We start from the raw sequence: 13658 nt of genomic DNA on the forward strand, positions 1-13658 counted from the left end.
AGAACTAATTATTCAAAAGATAAATCCATCTTAAACAAATATCACCTGTGGAGGTGCTCTCTCAATGAAACAATAGAATAAAGGAACCAAGGTAGACTTTGTTGGCTGAATTCAGATTGATAGTCATACAGAAATTTGTTCAATTGTTCTTCATGAATGGTTAATCAACAGGTCAAAGACTGAAGCATAGAGAATGATATAGCTTCACTGTTAGCGTCTTTGTGCTCTCATCCAGTTTCTACAAACTGCTTTAAAATGTTTTTTTTCTTATTTATCCGTTCGAGCATAATAAGGCTTTTTATTACACATTTATGCTTTACACACAGAGCACCTTTTTATTCTCGCTTAAACCCAGACAACAAGCGGAGGACACTGGGAAGTGCGGTTTCTTGCCTGAGGAGCCTCTGTTACGCTGCAGGGCCAGGGGTCAGAAGGTCGTGTCCCTGTGATGATTAATTAGACACACGTCCAAAAGACTCTCAGACCACAACTGCACGCATAAATCACAGCTCTGTTTTGAACCTCGGAGGGCCTGAGCGGACATAACTCTCAAACTACAATAAAATATTTGGCGACGATATGGAGGATGAATATTCCTCTGAGGGGGTAAAAAAAAAAAAAAAAAAAAGAGAGAGAGAGAGAGAGAGAGAGAGAGCAACCAATTACAAAGATGCTCTCCTGACGCATTTATCTCGAGTCGAGGCTGCCTCCGCTCTCATCCCTCAGTGCAGCGGTTCACGCCCCTCGCGGCTCTGCGGAGCCACCTGGAGAGCCAGTAGGAGCTGCTGTCCTATCAGGCTCGTCATCCATCCTGAACTGGGCGCAGGGCGGCTCTGAGGAGAAGTTAAATACTCAGCAAATCTTTTCATCTTGATGCCCCCGCCCCGCCCCGTGGCCCTTGTCCTCTGCCACTCCATCACCTCCCCTGACTGTTCCAGAAATGAGATATTGGCGTTTCGCCATTGGTCGGAATTCATAGCAGAAGTCACACAGTCATGAACTCGGGATTCATTTTTTTATTTTTATTTTTTTTTTTACCGCGATGGAGCGAGTTAGAAATGATCCCCGTCTTTTCTGTTGAGGAACTAGAGTGTGATTGGAGGTTCGTGACAGCTTTCAGCTCCGTGGCTGTTCTTTAGTTTGTTTAGCAGGAATTTGATGATAAAGTCACCTCCAGAAGGCGTTCTTCTTAACGACGTACTGAGATGACAGGCTGAAACAGCTTACGGGTGTGATTAATCTCCTGGATATAAGCTGTATATGTGTGTGTGTGCGTGAAAACGACGTGCAGCAGCATGCAGTCACTTTAGGAGCCAGAGATGCATTTGAATTTAAACCCGCTTCCTGGCAAATCCCTTGGAGTATTTTTTTTGCCATCTTTCTGTTTGTCGACCAGAAGGTATGTTGATTGCAAAAAACATACACACCGTTTAGCTTAAAAAAAAAAAAAAAAAAAAAAAATTACAACCATAAACCTCAGTATATCTTTTTGGAACTTAATGTGACAGACCAGCTCAAAGTAATGCAAGAGGAAAAACATAGACGGATTCCAAAATATTTACAAATAAGAACCTCAAAAATGGGATATTTGTTCCTTGGTGCTTAGTTAAGTCACATTTCGCAGTGACAGCTGGAGGACTGCGATGTGTCTTTACTACTTAGTCAGACTCAGTGCAGACCGCCTGTACACAACGTCTCAAGTCTTCGAAAAAGACTCGAAACTGAATTTAGGTCTAGACTTTGACTGGGCCATTCTGGAGAGTGACTTAAATCAATCTGTTGATTAGGGCTGTGGACCTGCAGCTCAAACTCGAGTCTTTTGAAGCCACTCATGTATCTTCTAATAATCCCTGACTAGTTTTCCTGTCCTTTTTGGAAAAAAAAATAAATAAAATTAAAGCATCCCACAGTATGAAGCAGCAACCACTCTGTTTGATTGCGGGCATGGTGTCTTCAGTGGCCTGTGCAGCTTTAGTTTCCTGCCAAATGCTTTGGTCTCACCTGACCAGAACACCCGCTGTGACCCCAACAAGGTGTGACATCTGTTCCTGCTGTCACACATCAGACAAGACGCTGAATGTTACCTTGGAGCTGCTGCTGGAGAGCCGCTGGAGAGCCGCAAAAAAGAGAGTCCCATCTGCTTCAGTTCTCCTTAAATGGCACAACCTCATAAGTGGATCGTACTATTTGATTGCAAGGAGGAGGGAAATTATTTGTTTAGTTTTTCTCATATTTTGGGCAACTGTGACTCAAAAGTATTTGATCTATTTATAGGATACTTAATAATATTCTGGCCAGTATCTGAATGTTAGTTTGTTGGTCATTTAGTCTTGTGTATCAGCAGCAGTCTGATCAGCCGCTATTTAAGTTTCCCTCCATGTCTTGTTTGTCAGGTCAGTTTGGTTCCAACTTATCATTTTGAAAGATTTTTTTTTGTTGACATTTTTGTTAAATTAAGAATTATTTTTTGCAAACTTCCAGTGTCTGTCAGGCTGGTCTGAACAACCTCTGACACATGTTGTGGCAAACCGTAAATCTGACTTTTCATGGCTTTCTTGTTTCTTCGTTACCACTTTTCAGTTATCAATTATTAAACTACAAGCCACACTTTTTTGAAATACTTATAAAAGGTCAAAACGATACACTCCAGTGTTATTTGACGTTTAAGATTGGTCAGTGAAATATAGTCCAAGTAACGTACACTAAAATTTACAAATGTCAAAAAGTTCAAGAGAAATTCACACTTCTGCACGACTGTTGTTTCTATGCTAAAAGTTGTGCGGTGTGCAGATCTGCATGGGCTCATGTGCGTTAAAGCTCCAGTGATTGTGCAACGCTTGCAGGTTGCCTCTGAGGCCACCGTAGAAGCTTTTGTGAAGAAAATTGCCGTATTTCAGACCTGTGAATGCAGCAGAAGTTTATCTCCCCGAGAGAGCGTAGGAGACTCTTCTCCAAATCCATGGATTCCCTGTCTCTCAGTGGCAGGAGGTCACAGAGCTCCACGCTCTCAGGAGAGAGCGAGAGGAAGACAGAGCAAGACAGATGGAGACACTAAGAGGAGAGAAGAGGAAAATTCTTCCTCACCTCGGGCCACAGGGACAAATTACACCAGAAAAGCAGTGTCACTTTATACCACGCGGCTCAAAGTAACAATCAAGACACAAACTAATCTCTGAGCTCTTGCTGTTTTCTTTTGCTTTGTTTTTCTTTGCAATCCCATTGTCAGGTTGTATTTCACACACATCAAGCATCAATACAATTAATAACATTATTTTATTTTATTAAATCAGAAATCTATGCTCGCCGATCCACAAACAGTCACTGAGTGAATTGTTGAGTAATGCCCTTAAAGCTCAGAAATGTAAGGGAGAGCAGTGAAGGAAGTGAGATAAAAACATCTCCTGTGAACCTCCAGGACCCCGTGTTCCTCAGACTAAATTTATTACAGCAAAGGGGCTCGGTAGTTTGTGCCTGCAGGCTGTGCAGTATTTTTTAAACCATCACGTTTTTTTCTTCTTCTTGCTTTTATGTTATTTTACTCAGTAGTCTAAACATTACATAAACAAAATGCACACTAATCCACGTGTGAAAATGATGTCTCATGCTCCCTGAACCACTCTTTCCTGATTTGAGCCTGATCTTGGAATATGTGCATGCCATCAGAAGAGAAAAAGAAAAAAAAACTAATTGGTGGATTAACCTGGTCATTCAGTATTCTAGCACTCAGCTGATCTCATAACGTTGCTGAAGCTGGACCTGACCAATCACAGTGCTGCCCCACAGACGGCTACAGTCGATGGATGCATCGCTTCTTCTGCCTCCGTTCTGCATCCATCACTCTGGAAGAGGGTAAATCTGGACGCATCAGACCACATGACCTTCTTAATTTAAGTCACTTCTGCAGTCTTTTTAGATATGTTCTCTGCTTGCAGCATGCCGATGATTTCGTGGTTCCTAAACAGACAAATAACTTTTGCACAACACCTGAATGTGTCGTTTGACATAAGAAATGAGGGGCGACTGGTTGCATCTATTGGGGTTAAATAACTTGTTGCCAGCATTATCTGTCTGACATTTGAATGATTTTTTATTTTTTTTTTGCTGAAGGTTTTCTGCAAAAAAATAAAAAATAAAGGTGTCAAGATATGCAAAGAAAAAGGAAGACATAGCAGACCTGACAGGATTTTACAAGATGTCTATTTAAGGGAAGTTTCTTTTTTTTCTCTCTCTTTTTAATGACAGCTTCAGTTTGGCTATAAGCAGACCCGGATAATAAAACGGAGCCGTTCAGAGACAGCTTGAAACAATGCAGAGAACGCGGTGAGTGAAAGGTATGGATGAGTTTGACTTCTCATAAACATCTGGACGTATGTAGGACCACATTGTTTACAGTGTGGCTTTATGGAGGACCGTCCCAGGATGTGTCTGTTTCACGCCAAGTGTGTTTGGTGGGGTCAACACAGGTGCAAGACCACGCAACCAACGCACTCACAAGTAAGGTTTCAAATTCCACATTAAGCTCTTTGACTTTTAAACCTTGTAAAAGTTACTTTACATCAAATACATGAGGTAGGAGTAAGGAGAATTAGTACAGTTTTAAAACCCATAGAGTTATGTTAAGTATGATTGTGTGTCAGCTAAATCATTTTTTTCATTGTATATAAGAAGGGACTCTAGAGGAAAACTTTGACAAGGACACCAGTCCTCTTCATAATCCCAAATGAGTCAATGAAAGCTGGTTAAATGATGTTATAAGTATGACTTTATCTGTTACATTGCTAATTATTTTCCGTTTCTGTCCTTGTTAAAGTAAAAAAAAGAAAAAAAAAGTGCAATGTGCCATTTGACATGTCAGAATATCTAACAAATGGTGATTTGAAATGCTATTTCAGGATGCTAACGAACTGCAATGTCTTTCCGTTGAGTTGCTGCGGCTTCGGGCGCGTGGAGCGCTCAGTGTTTAAACAGGAACAGAGCAAAGCGACATCTGTGTTTGGATCTCACGGCGCTCGCTGGGGTTGCTGTCAGTGTTGCGTATTTGAAGAAGAGTTTTCTTGGACTACAGAGCAAAAGTCTAATGATGTTAAAGAACGTGTTTCAAACTCAAGGCTCTGGAGCCAAATCTGAACCACCTTAGTGAATTATTATTTCATTCTTAGAAGAACTCATATGAAGAGAGATATTTATCCAAATTTGAACAGTTTGATAATATAAAAAGTTTTATCAATATATTCTGCAACACACAGCCCTTTGAGGAGATTAACAATATTAATATGGCCAAAAATGCCATGTGAACCCATTGGCCATCAGTTATGAAATTACAATATTTGCATACTGTTTTCGATCAATAAGTAAGAAAATCTTACAATTTTCTTACGTTGTAGTCAGTTTTTTGTTAGCGAGGTTTAACGTTGTCTCCCTCATCAGTTTAAAGATGGCATAAGTGGAACACCAAAGACACAAAAAGATCAGTTTTGTTCTTCTTGTATTGCAGAGATTGATTACATTTTTTCCTAGGTACATATATAAGCTGTTCTGGTTGCAAGTTTGGAGCCCAAAACCTTACTAAGCCATTACTTTTTTTTTTTCTTCTCTTACTCCTCACACGTCTGCGAGTCATTTCATGTGACGTGTGCCACTGATCTGAAAACGCTGCTGAAGGGGATGATTTGCATATTAAATGGAACCTCCTAGCATGTAAATGAAGAACTCCCTACAGAGCAATTCAGTAAAAAGCCTTCAGTTTAACCCCAACACAGCAGCGCGTTCTGATAAGCGCAAAATGAAAAGATCATATGTTTCTACAGTTTCAGCTTCTCTTCATTCAAGACAGCAGCCATTTGTTCTTTCGCGTATAAAGCTCTTAATGACCACGCTCCATCTTTTCTTAAAGTGCCTCTTACTCATAAACTACAGGTTTATTGTTGAAAATGTCCATTTTCGATAATGCTTATAGTTAGAACTGACTCCAATTATCGATGTTGGTTATGCTGCCATAGTCATAGAATGGTGAACAATACCAAGCTCTATACCTTTACTTCTTGTCTACTATTGCCTTCAGTGTTTATGTTTCTTCTCTGTCTGAAAGCTGCTTTCATGCATTTCATAAAACTGCCACAACATGGGGCAGCCTAACATGAGATAGGTAATTAATCAGAAACAACCAATCAGAGCCAGGAGGCGGGGTCTCAATGATGTGAATTATTTGCACAAAGGTAAATGACAGTGCTAAGACCCTCCTGCTGGCTCTGATTGGTCATTTCTGACCAGGAGTTGTGCATTTAGCAGTAGGACCACCAAGGAGAGAGAGGAGTCTGATTTTTTTCACAGTGTCTGTCTCATAATGTTCTGTGACAATATAGTGGCAATTTTATTAAATGTGTAAAAATACATATATATTTTTTAATAAACGGAAACGGAATTGACTAAAAGTTAAGGTAAAACTCTGCTGGTTTAAATTATAATTTTCTTAACAATGGATTCTACTGAACATGACTAGTATCTGAATAAAATTACAATTTTATATTAGCCTGAATATGACAGTATTAGACTAAGAATCAGAAACGGTTTCGTAATGTTCCATTAGCTCAGTTTTGCAAGCGCAACATGAATAAAACTCAACTAAATCATTGAGTGGAACAGAAGAAAAATACTCTACGTGTAATAAATACTACATCTCAGCATGTGTGAGTATGCACAGTTTGTTCAAGGTGGGATCCACATGCTGCTAACATTTCCTATTTCGAGAGCATCTGTGGGCTTTGTTCCTTCTGAGTGTGTTTGTGTGCTTTTGTGGAAGTGTGGAGCAACTCTGCAGCCACTTGTCTGGTTTCACTCCAGCACCCATCATCCACTGACGGGGACAAGCACAATTAGACTGCACCGGCACAGACACACAGAGTGCATTAATCCCAAACCAACCAGTTTAGAGCATATTTATTTCAAGGGTCAAAAATATGACAATATACAGTACAAGATTTTGGTCAGTATGTCTCGCATACAAGTCAAAAATACAGTATTTCAGATACAATAGTTGTATAGGAAAGATAAAACTTTCTCTTGGCCAAATCTTATAGTTTGTCTGATTTTATAAATCCAGAAAAAACAAAACAAAAAAAAAAACAGACAAACAATAAGAGCAATCAGCAGCTCCCACACGTAACATTACTACATGAAGAGACTTTTGAGTTTTACTTTCTTGTCTAAAACAAAGGTCATTTGTGTAGGTGAAACAAATTCATGGTAGGAAGATGTTACAGAGTTAATCAGGATAGAAAATCTTAAAATTTTCCAAATTATTAATTGTAACTCATTGCAGACGTCAGTTGTTGGAACTTAAGATGCTTTACTGCTCAGGCAGTTACTAAAATGGCATGAAACAGCATGGGAAGCGTTTCATCCGAACTTTTAAAAAGTTGCAGCAGAGTGCACAAAAAAAAAAAAAAAAAAAGTGAGCTACAACTGAGCTGCGCTGAAAAGATTGGAAAAATGGTGCACAGGTTCAAAATTTATGTCAAGAAAGTGCTGAACCTCAGTTTGCACTGCTCTGTTAGATTGCTTTTGTTGAGTTGTGGCGTGGCTGAAAATGCAAATCAGGCAGAAGATGAAGATGAAAATCAGGGAGACTTCTGTTTTTTGTAAACAGCACACAACCTGCGTCACGGCACAAATAACGCAGGCACACTGAAAGAGAGGAGACGACTGAGACTGGACTGAGAAGTGAAACATAAACAGAAAAAAAGTTTATTTCTGTAGAGATTCTTTCCATAATGCAGTCAGATTCTTTAAGCAGCTGACACATGAAATAATAATGGATTTTTCACTTTGCACCCAGTTTATAGTAAATGTCGCAATGTCTTCATTTGGAGATAAAGTTATAAAAAAAAAGACAGGATACCTAACAGACTGTGTGTTTTCCGGACAAACAGATATTTGATATCTGTAACAAATCAGGTGGAAATGTTTAAAACATTTTAAGGTCCGGCCATTTTGAACCAAGTTTTTTGTCTTCTACAGACTGTTGAAGAACACAGGGTATAAGTGGAGGAGATTCAAAGTAATTTCCAACATGCTGAGGTCTGGTTATCTAAGCAAGTTCATCCTGGAAGCAGACGGTAAATCTTCAAAACCCCTGAAATGTCAGCATGGGACCTGCAGCAAGACTTTGCTGCTGTTTATATGAAATTGTATGTCTCTACAATCAGAAAGAAACTCCAACTTCGGTGGGATATGAGCGAGGAAGAAAGAAAACATGTCGGCCAAACTAAAGTTAGTATAAACATTTTCCTAAGCTAGAAAACATATTCTTGATATTTTATTTCATGAGTAAAACGGGTGATTGTACTCAGGTAATTGCAAAGGGTAATATTTGGTGTTCATCAGGAATAATCTAAGTTGCTTTCTTACATGATTAAACATAAATATGTGGCCATAAAAAAAAAAATTACAATTGCACAATTATTGGGATGTGCACTCATGCAGATGTAAGCAGCTGAAATGATTTACCTTTATATGCTCAGTGTATTGGAAAAAAAAATGTCTGATTTGCTTCTCATGAGCAATTTAAAGAAAGTGCGTGAAATCAAGAAAGATGTTTCCCATTGTCATAAACTGTAGGAAATGCTGCTATAATGGTAAAGAAGTATCAATGGAAAAAGGTTGAAACTTGTGCCTTGTTGAAAGTGTTAGATAAATATTATTACACCTGACCCAGGGAGATTAATGTCTCATTTTGATTTACCCGAAGCAGCAGGGTGCTCATTCAAACGTGACGTTCCCGTGTTCAGTCACCCTCAGATTATTGGAAAAGTGGTGCGAGTCTGTTAGGGTTTTTTTTTTTAATTTAATGACAATCTGAGCGCATCAGATGCAAATATGACAAATATTGTTGTTCTTTGCATGAACGTCTCGTGCTACAACAGTGCAGATTTTAGTTGATGCTAGTCAAATTGTTGTCTCTTCATAAAGGTTTACCAACACAAAAATGTATCCTGTTTGCTGTTAGTTAATAGTCAATGATTTTTATATCTTTTTTTTTAAATTGTGAATGGACAATAAATTTGAAAAATATGATAATTTCTTCAAGCTGCTTAGGCACCGCATGCCAGTATTATTTTTTTTATATGGTGAAGTCTAAGTTATTACTCTGCAAAACTAAACAACTACTTGGAATAATACAAAAAAAAGAAGCTAAAATTCAGTTGTTGCCTACAGACTGTTACTGCTCATGTCTCAACACTGTGCAGCAGAGTCTCAGGGGACAGGAAAAAAATAGACCAGAAAATGACTCCATGCAGCTTCTGTAAAAGAATCTCACCTTTATAGCCAAATCAATGCATGTGAAAATAAATTCCCACATTCCAAGGTTTTCTCATCTCCCAAATGCACTGCTTCACCTTAAAAAAAAATAAATAAAAAAAAAATCGACTCCTGGATTTTTACAGCTGTAAACACGACTCTGTCGACGTGTTTTGACATTTCGGGTAATTTTCTGAAAGTGGGTCATGTAAATTTCAGGAAACGCAGAAGAGAAAAGTAAGTATTGAACACGCCAACATTTTTCTCAGTAACTACATTTTCAAGCGGCTTACTTACATTAAGTAATATCAGATGTTGGTAAGAAACCAAAACAATGTAGAAAGGAAACAAAACTGAATCAACAAGCAAAGAAAGTGTTTGTATTTAGAAAGTAATCACTTCTCCTGTCAGTGCTAATTGATATTAGCTATTCTGAAGCTCTGAAGAGATGTCTCGTCACCAAGGCATCACATGAAGCAAAGACCTCTCCAACCTTGGTGTTGCAAAACATGCTTATGTAACTGGTTGTAGATGTATTGTTAAAACTTTCAAATAAAAAAAAAAAAACAGGAGGAGAATAATTTCATCATAAATCATCCATAACTGGTGGCTCTTTTAAAAATGTCTGGCAGATGAGTGAAAAGAAAAATCAAGACCCAAGGACAACTCGCAGAGAGTTGCTATGCGTCGTCGCTGTGCACATTCACTGCACAAGACGCCAATGCTGAAGGAACAGCATGGCGGCATTTACAGTTTGCAGCAGAACATTTGGCCAACTCAAAGAAATAGTGGAAGAATATAGAGTGGCCATAAGAGCCCAAAATCTGACTGAATATAATTGAACAAACCCTGATTGGAGGAGGACTGACACTGCTCATATCAGCAGAGAAGTCAGGCTCTTTGGAGTGTGGGGCCGTTTTTCAGCATATAGTAGGAGGGTATTTGCCTACATCTTATAAATGAATCCAGAACAAATATAGAAACATACCACAACATTTTGGATAAGAATCTGAACATAAAACAACAATGGATTTTCTTTTTTTTTTTTTAGCAAGACAATCCCAAACACACAAAAAGAGTTAAAGAAATTCTTAGTTGGTTTCAGAGAAAAAAACAAAACAAAAAAAAAAAACACAAAGCTGCAGGAATCAACAAACTGACAAAAGGTTTATCTGATAATCTATGTAAGCAGTTGAAGATCCGAATGGATGGAAGAAAATCAAAGAACCTTTGAGGTTTAAGACAGGTTTGTTTTCATTTTAATGTGTGGATTACTTTGGTTGCTATTTACAATGTGAACTTCAGGCCAATAGTAGAAAAACATCTACTGTGAAAAATGTTGACGTTCAATTCCTATTTTCCAGGCTATATAAGGGATACACATTTTCTTTTTATTGTCTTCGTTTATATTTTCGAAATGTCTGCAGCTCAGTTGAAATAACCATAACATCTTTTCATGCTGACTTAGTGCATCACTCAATTATCTGGTTGTGTTTGGGACATTCCGTTCATTTCTAAGAGACACAAAAACAACATCTTACTCGTCAAACCGTTTCCGTATAGAGTTGAACATCAGTGCAATGAATACATTTTCCTGCCTTCGACTCGTATCAGAGGTTGTGCATTGTGGATTGGAACTGCATTAATTAGACAGCCTTGTGTATAAAGGTGTGTGCATTATCTCAGCCAGCGTCAGCACTTCAGCTGACCAATTAAAAATATGGTACATAGCAGGCATCTCTGCTGTGAGTAGCACTAGCAGTTTCTCCTCATCCTCTTGCCGTTCCAGTGTCTTCCCTTCGCTGGGTTTCCCCTCTCTCCTCCAAATTGGTGATAAGCTGATGCACTGATATCTTCTGGCAGTGGGTGTGGGGCCCTCATTGCTGCGCTGCATCGTTGTTGATCCCCATGGTGTCTCTTCATATCCTCCTCACACTTGTCTTCTCCTTCTTACTCCGTCTCTATCTTTCCCTCTAATTAGAATTGAGCTGTCAACACAAAGTCCTTCCGAGTGAGTTTACCTTCCTAACCTCACGCTCGGTTGCAGTTACAATAGTCTTCTACTGTTCTTCTCTAACTGGTCATTTTGCGTCCAAAGCACTTGGGTTTTTTTTTTATTTTTTATCTAAAGCTAGCTCATTTTTTAACTCGGCACAGTTTTGATATTTTAAGCTGCTAACTACTCACCGTTCATCCTGTCCATTCACATAAACATCCTGCCTCTCTGTTGTCTCTCGTCTTCCCACCGAGGTCGTGAACTACCTGGCCCGAATCTGCTTTCTACACCAACCTTCCCCTCCTCCCTCCTTCCCCTGTTGTGCAAGGCCTGTCAGTGTCTCATGGTGTTTTTGCCAAACTTGTCGCCGAGTTGCTGGATGAGCAGAGCCAGCTCCCCAGCGGCCTGGGACTTCTCCTCCAGCAGCTCATAGCGGAGGCTGGAAATGTCTTGCTTGATCTCCTTCAGCTCGCCTGCATCACAGACATAGAAAAGACAGAACGAAGTGAGCAAACAGCAATCAGGACGGGAACAAATCCAGGCATGAACTGGGGTCAGCGTGTAAAGTCTAAATGGACACGACCCTTTGAGGGTCTGGATGATTTTGTAAGAAATATTTTATTTCCAGATGTGGACACATTCATTGGCCCCATTAAGAAATATGTGTAAAAAGCCTTGAAATAACTTTATTGTTTAATGCAGTACCATCATTTTGAAAAAAAAAAAAAATTGGATCAATTTGAATACCTTTAGTTTCAGGGGAAACAATATTCATTTATTTTTCATCCCCTTTTTTGCCAATATGACAGTGCCTAGTTTTATCCTACATCCACCTGAATGTTAGTGTAGCACCACTCTGAGATCGCAAACTGTCCTCACGAGGCACGTTGAGAAATTGATAAATAATCCTGAAGCCAGTCCTGCATTTCTTGGACAGATAAGGTTCAGCTTGGTGTTTCATTGAACCCTAAAGTCTTTGAAATTGTGAAGAGATTGGAGAAGCTTTTTTTTTTCTCTAAGATTTTGAATACATTTCTTGCAACTCTGTCTTGACAACTCTCCCAAAACTGTTGGAGAAAAAAAGCCTTAGCAGAATGCTTTTGTCATCACCGGGTTTCACCGAGGAAACCTAGACTGGCAATCATCGTCCAGTACTGTAGAAATGTTAGCGAGCAGTTGGTGCCTTGTGATGATTTCCTTTGTGGACTCAATCCCAATTTTTCAATTTTTATTGTGTCAGATTGGTAGATTATGTTCTTTATGGTCTTTGAATCGTTCATATGCTTTTCACTAAAACACCGATGGTGCTTCTTCCATTAGATTCGTACATCTGACCAATTCATGCTTTGTTTCTGCTTGCATCAGCAAACATCTGCTGATACATTAAGACCGTCTCAAGTTTAGACGTAGGAAGGTGTTAAATAAACTTTTTTGTAACATAGAGTTACATTCTTATGCTTGAAATGCTCTAGTACAGAATTATTGGTTTCACTTTCAGTTTGTCTTTTTACACCTAATACAATCGTTACTCAAGAAGACGAAACAAAAGAGCAGTGTCAGTAAAGACAAATGAATGTGAACTCCTGGGATGAAGATTTCTATTAAGATTTTTTTCTATAAAGAGAAGGAAGGGAGAACATTTTATAATTAGAAGTCAGTAGTTTGGAGACCAGAACTCTACCAGTTCAAACCCAAAGGAAAACCAATGTGGTGGAGGAGATGTGCGTCTTAATGTAAGGAAAATTTGTGAAATTACTAAATATTGCAGTGAAGATAACCTCCTGGTTTTGTCATCACAGTGTACCCATGAGCTACGGATAACGCACAACATTGCTTAAAAGCTTTCTTTTACATTTGCGACACTGCACTTGTTACAACGATGACAATTTGACAGTTAAAAGAAACTCATTCATGAGAATGTTCATATTTTCACAAAATTTAAGAATAAATTTCATTTTGGTGAGAAAATAAAAAGCAACATAGTTAAAACTGAAAACTAAAAACAAACAGCATTCCTTGGAGCAAATGGCTGCTGTAAAGACGACCCCGTTCAGGTTACGTTTTCACTCAGCGATCAAAAGCTGTCCTGCGTATCTACGTTTGATGATGCAAAGATAAGACAAGGTCAACGACCAGGTGAGATGTGGCGATAAGATACAGAGTGAAGAGACAACAGTACAATTCGTCCAAGTCGACTCCACTTTATGATCCTTTCTCCTCCAACTAATCTCAGAAATATGTTGCCCAGCAGAGTCTGTTGTAGTCAATAAAATCCTGAGCTTGGTGCCAAAATAATGCTGTAGTTGGAGCACAAACGGCAACCAATCGTATCATGGTCTTTTGAATCTCTTAAGTCAGATTCCTG

The 13658-nt window shown here is 38.9% G+C and overlaps 1 protein-coding gene across 1 annotated transcript in view; it reads right to left on the reverse strand.

The window, feature by feature from the left end:
• Nucleotides 1–6921: 6921 nt before the first annotated feature.
• trpc7b (transient receptor potential cation channel, subfamily C, member 7b) overlaps nucleotides 6922–13658 on the reverse strand; it is a 59518-nt gene continuing 52781 nt past the window's right edge. The window contains exon 12 of the mRNA XM_016678480.1: nucleotides 6922–11766. Coding sequence (XP_016533966.1) covers nucleotides 11627–11766 — 140 coding nt within the window. The 3' untranslated portion in view covers nucleotides 6922–11626. The remainder of the gene's footprint in view (nucleotides 11767–13658) is intronic.

This window comes from Poecilia formosa, unplaced genomic scaffold, assembly GCF_000485575.1.
Source record: "Poecilia formosa unplaced genomic scaffold, Poecilia_formosa-5.1.2 Scaffold183, whole genome shotgun sequence".
Classification (NCBI taxonomy): domain Eukaryota; kingdom Metazoa; phylum Chordata; class Actinopteri; order Cyprinodontiformes; family Poeciliidae; genus Poecilia; species Poecilia formosa.